Source organism: Adiantum capillus-veneris, chromosome 18 (assembly GCF_014529385.1).
Source record: "Adiantum capillus-veneris isolate H3 chromosome 18, ASM1452938v2, whole genome shotgun sequence".
Taxonomy (NCBI): Eukaryota; Viridiplantae; Streptophyta; class Polypodiopsida; order Polypodiales; family Pteridaceae; genus Adiantum; species Adiantum capillus-veneris.
Genome location: NC_140948.1, coordinates 110,364,084 through 110,370,083, shown reverse-complemented (window position 1 = coordinate 110,370,083; position 6,000 = coordinate 110,364,084). Strand labels below are relative to the sequence as shown.

The 6,000-nt window shown below is 45.7% G+C and overlaps 1 protein-coding gene across 1 annotated transcript in view; it reads left to right on the top strand.

Moving 5' to 3' along the window:
* The first annotated feature begins 997 nt into the window (after window positions 1-997).
* Window positions 998-6,000, top strand: part of LOC147436202 (uncharacterized) — a 106,120-nt gene continuing 101,117 nt past the window's right edge. Inside the window, exon 1 of the mRNA XM_086487837.1 lies at window positions 998-1,449. Within this exon, the coding sequence (XP_086343963.1) occupies window positions 998-1,449 (452 nt within the window). The remainder of the gene's footprint in view (window positions 1,450-6,000) is intronic.

Genomic DNA, 6,000 nt, shown 5'->3' with positions numbered 1-6,000 from the left:
ACTCGTTTTGAGCTATCACACGCTCTAATCCAAAAACCGATCGTAAAAAGACATTAAAAAACATCAAAAAACGAGTGAAAACGGGGTGCAAAACGCCCAAAAAATCAAGCGGTTAACCTTCGAGGGTATTCGCCAATGCTTGTAGGGTGCCAAAGGCACATGTATCTGCACTTTGGTCGTGTGCTAGAGGCTGAGCAACTAGCAAACACTTCAACTTATGCGGGTTCTCAATACCCACCTACCTTAGGTTCCGGGCCCTCGGTGGGGACCCAAGGTAGTACAACCCAAGACCCAAACATAGTGGCTAGTGACTCTTCATCTGATTACAATATTATGGAAGGGAATCCTAAACCAAACCCTGAGCAAGTAAATGAAAACGTACCTATCTGGGCCCCACAACCTGGATCTAGTGTGCTAAGTCGCTTTATAGAAACCTTTAGTAGAGCTACTTGCTCTGAACCTGCGGCAGCTAGTGAAGTTAACGAAGGTGAGGGAGAGGTAGATTTGCCTTTGGTATCTCAGGGGGAGCCTATACTCCCTAAGAGTGTCCAAGTCGATATCCTGCCCCTTGCTTTCATGGAAAACCTTGCAAAGAAATCACTCCCCAAAGTTCTACTACCCGATGGTAGGAGTCTTGCGGAGGTGCAAGAAGTTGAGCGCTATATGCAAGCGACTAGGGAGAGGAAAATGGATATTTTCCTAGAACAACGCCGAGCCATGAAGGGAAAGACCCCTGGGACAACAGGAATAGCAATCGAGCAATCGAGTGCTCCTGAGTTAGTAGGCAATGTGGGTCAAACTGTGGGGAACAACAATGCTTCCACCTCAAGGGAAACCTATAGTACGCCGGGCCTAGAAGGGTTATTTCTCAACAAAAATTGGGAATATGCCCTACAAATTGATGACTGACCTTTGCACGGGTTACACATACCATATAGGTTGGTTAGAAGTTGTACAATCTACTTCTAGCACCACAAGTCTAGAGGAACGACAACAGATGATCTGCAATGTCATCCATAGCATCATCCAATTGGAGAGGCAAAACCGAGGGATTAATATTCCTTCAACGGGCCTTATGAGATTCTTGGATACGGGCAAGTCCAGACAACCGACACTATCACAGATGGAAATGCCTTCAGTGATTCCAATGGACCCTTCATATATTGTGTCGCCTGGAGTTTCGGTACAGTCTGAACCCACAAGTAGTAGTTTTACTTTTCCAAATCTAGCTCATCTTTCTCTCGGAGACACTATGGCTAAGATACCTACTCCGGTGATGAGTACAAAAAGTACACCTTGGACCTCGTTTGTTAGCACTGCACTGCTACCTAGTAGCACAGTGCCCCCAACAATACCTACATGTGTGCATCAAGCCTATGTACCTGTCGCACCTCATGCCCACGTAGCTCCCACACCCCCAATTATGCCAAGGGCGTACACTCCACAATGGCATTGACACCAGGTAGCCCAGCTTGAGAGTTTAGAGTTCTCGGACTTCGAAACCGAGAACCGCATGAATCACCATTCGAGGAGCCGGAGGTAAAGAAAACCACAAAAAAAGCATTTTTTTCCTTATTATCACTATCACCAAACCCCAAAGGGTGCATACAATATCAAGGACTGCTCTATCCCTATAGCAGGCCGCCATTTTTTAAAAAAATCTCTCTCTTTCTCTTTCATTATTTTTCCACTCTCTCCCTCTTACCCCCCCTCTTGGCCTCACATATACCCCTCTCTCCCCTCTTGTTTTCTCCCCACCGGCGGGCCGTGTTCCCTTTCTCTCTCACTATCTTTTCCCCCCTCTCACTCACACACACACTCTCTCTTCCCCTCAGTGGAGGAACCCGCCATGCAATAATAATATTCTCTCTCTCTCTCTCTCTCTCTCTCTCTCTCTTCTTTTCCTCTTTCTTTCTTTCTTTCTCTCTCTCTCTCTCTCTCTCTCTCTCTCTCTCTCTCTCTCTCTCTCTCTCTCTCTCTCTCTCTCTCTCTCTCTCTCTCTCTCTCTCTCTCTCTCTCTCTCTCTCTCTGCAAACTGCCCGCAGGCTAAGCATAATAATACACTCTTTCTCTCTCTCATTACCCCACCCTTTGACCTCATTAACTTCCCCCCCCCTCCCCCCCCTTCCTCGCTCACTGTCGGCCGAAAGTAGCCCGAAGGCCCCCCCAAGCTCTCTCTCTCTTCCTCTCGCGTGTTCTCTAGACATGCCCAGAGGCATGTAGAAACAGGTTCTCTCTCTCTCGCTCTCTTATCCACACCCACTCCCTCACCTTTTCCCTCCGTTGCCACCTCACCCCGCTCTCCCGCTCGCTCTGTGTTGGAGGCCGGAAGGCGCAGTAAAATAGGACGAAGCCTCTCTCTCTCTTATTCTTATCCCACACACACACACACCCTCTCACACTCCCTCCCTCACTCTCTGTGTCAGAAACAGCTCGCTCTCCATGTCCCTCTCTGGCGCTCTCGTCCAGGCCTGTGTCGAAAACAGCTCGCTCTCCATGTCCCTCTCTGGCGCTCTCGTCCGGGCCTGTGCAGGCGCAGTCGGGTGACTCTTTTCTCTCTCTCTCTCTCTTACACATACGCCATCTCCTTCTTCCCCCCCCTCAATCTTTGTAAGAAGCCGCACGTAGCTTTTTTTAAATATATATATTATATATATAAATATATATAATCACTCTCTCCCTCATTCCCACATACTCTCGATACACACACACACTTACACACCCACATTCAAAATTATATACATACACACACCCACCCACAAGCACGCTTACATGAACGTATATAAACACATACACACACGGGTATACGCACTTTTGATCGACACACTTAAACAAACTCACCCATATACACATACATACACATGCACGCATATACGCACCCATAATAAGAAAACAAAAGGAAAGCAATGCCAACAACAAAAAGAAGATGGCCAGCTGGCGCGCCGCCAACAACGATCATTGGCTAAAGACCACCTCTCAAGCCTATATAAAGACGCCTCCTTTAAGCACAAAGGGAGACAAGTGAAGGAGGAATACACTAGCTCCATGCACTCTACATTGTAAGCACCACTAAGCACATAATGCACCCCAAGCTAGAGAGCTCATGGCATCATGTTGAGTTGCAAGCTTGGGCATTTTAGCATTGGCAACATCACTATGTTTCCCATTCTCCACCACACCATGGTTGAGTTACTAGTCACGACCACTCCATGCACATAAGGTAGTCAGTACTCTTCCGCAAGGAAACATGAGCATGCTTGAGTTGAATGCATCGACACCATGCTACCTTGGGTCGCTCTCGATGTTGGTGATTGACGTCGTCGGCGGCTGCATTGTATTGATGTTTTCCCTCAACTAACTTTACCACTAACTCCAACTCCACCATGCACCATATGGCGCTCGCATTCCATCATGCATCCCTAGTGCCAAGAGCCAGATTTGTAACCATCAAGACCACCATTTGTAAGTATCATTGTTGGAATTAGGGTTGTAGAGAAACGCACATAGCTTGGAGAAGATGAAGGAAGCTCAAGGCACACAATAGAGAATGTGTTACTTAGTATGCAATGGAAAAGATGGATAGCCCTAGAGTGATGGGCATATATACAATGCTTGGGGGAAAAAACCTTCTAAAGAGGGAAAAAATGCCCTGGTGGTGCTAATGTGTTCACACACATCACTACCCCATGTATATGGCAACAAATCCCCCCTGGAGTGATGCAGTGAATGAGAGCTGGCACATGAGTAAAGGAAAGTGCCATGCCCTGAGGACATGATCAGTCCACAAAGGGGAGTAAGCCCAAAAGCTTCAAGCTTCTCACGAGACAATGCCTTTGTGAAAAGATCTGCAAGGTTGTCCCGTGTTGGCACATAAGCCAAGCTGATATGTCCTGCTGAGAGCCTCTCCCTGACATAGTGGTAATGAACCTCAATGTGCTTTGTGCGAGCATGAAAAACTGGGTTCCTCGCAACTGCAAATGCGCTCTGACTGTCAGTGTAGATAGTGTTGGCAGTGTCCTATCCAACACCCAAATCAGCCATAACGCGTCTGAGCCATACACACTCAACCGTAGATAGTGTTGGCAGTGTCCTATCCAACACCCAAATCAGCCATAACGCGTCTGAGCCATACACACTCAACCGTAGCTGTGAAGACTGCTCTGTACTCAGCCTCACAACTCGAAGTGGCCACATTAGGTTGCTTCTTGCTCAACCATGATATACATGAACTACCAAGCATGAAATAAAAACCACGTGTGGACACTCGCGTGTCAAAACAACCAGCCCAATCTGAGACCGAAAAAGCATGTAAGTCTGGCGGCAATGATTCCCCCTTGGGATAAAACAAGCCAAGATGTAAAGTGCCACTAAGGTAGCGGAAAATCCTTTTGACAGCCTGCCAATGCTTAGACCCTAGGCTATGCATAAATCTGCTGACCTGTGAGACTGCAAATTGAATATCTGGCCTCGTGTTGCATACATAAATGAGGCAGCCAACAGCAGTTTGGTAAAGAGTGACATCACTAGGATCGCCAGCATCATGTAGACTCAACTTCAAACCTGTTTCCATGGGAGTGGCAATAGGTTTGCAATCCTCAAGTCCAAACTTACATAGCAATGTCTCTATGTAACTTTTCTAACACAAAGCAATACCACCGTCACACTGCTTAAACTGTATACCCAAGCAACAGCCCCAAATATTGCATCTTGAAAGTTGAATTCAAATCAGCCTTAAATTCAATAATATGTCTCTCATTTGGTCCAGTGATCAACAAATCATCGACATAAAGAACCACAATGAGAAGTACATCACCCTCACGCTTTACATACAATGTGCTTTTTGTTGGACTGTTACAAAAGCCTTGTTTAACCAAATGACTGTCAGCTTTCTCATACCAAGCACGAGGAGATTGCTTCAACCCATACAAAGCCTTCTTACATCTGCACACTTTGTCCTCTTGTCCATTTATGACAAAACCGCGAGGCTGCGTTACATAAACTTCCTCAAATATGTCACCATTCAAGAAAGCAGTAACAATGTCTGATTGATGTACATCCCAACCAAAATGAGTTTCCAATGCACATAGAAAACACACAGTAGTCATACGACAAGTGGGAGCAAAAGTCTCTTCATAATCTATGCCTTTTTGCTATGCATAACCCTTTGCAACACGTCGAGCCTTATGGCGATCGATCTCACCATCTGGCTTGCGTTTCAACTTGTAAACCCACTTTGTACCAATGGCCTTTTTGCCAGGAGGCAAATCACATAAAGTCCATGTGTCATTTTCTATAAGTGCATCATATTCTGATTGTGTGGCAACCGTCCAATTTTTTGAATTCTGTGCTGCATCAAAAGACAGAGGCTCCTCAACATCATGTAAGCTAGACACAGCCAAAGCATAACAATCTGATGCATAAGATGCATGGCGAGAGCCTGAACGAGTACGACTAGACAAAGGTGCATCCAATTTACTGTCACGCAAAGTGTGCACCAGCCATTTTGGCATACCTCTAGCCTGCTCATTTTCAGCCCTTTCCTCGTCAAGTACATCATGTACATCTGCATCAGTAATAGGTTGATCTGTAACATTTTCAAAAACCCCCATAGGCTGTACATTTGCCTCATTGGAAATTACATTCGTATTTCCACCACTGAAAAGAGGCAACAAAGTGTCATAAATGTCCTGTGAGCTTACATTACTGTCTCTAGTACATGACAACAAGGGCTGAACAGAATCTTCCACAAACATACATCCCGTGAAACCAGAATACGCTTTTTTTGCGGATGATATAACCTGTAACCTTTGCTTTCATCACTTTAACCAACAAAAATACATTTGACAGCCTTATCATCCAATTTTCTACACCGTGTTTGTGGCACCAAAGCATATGCCAAACAGCCAAAAAGATGCATGTGCTCAATAGAAGGCTTTCTATCATGCCATGCTTCATATGGAGTAATAGACTGCAAAGCTTTCGTAGGACACCTGTTAAGTA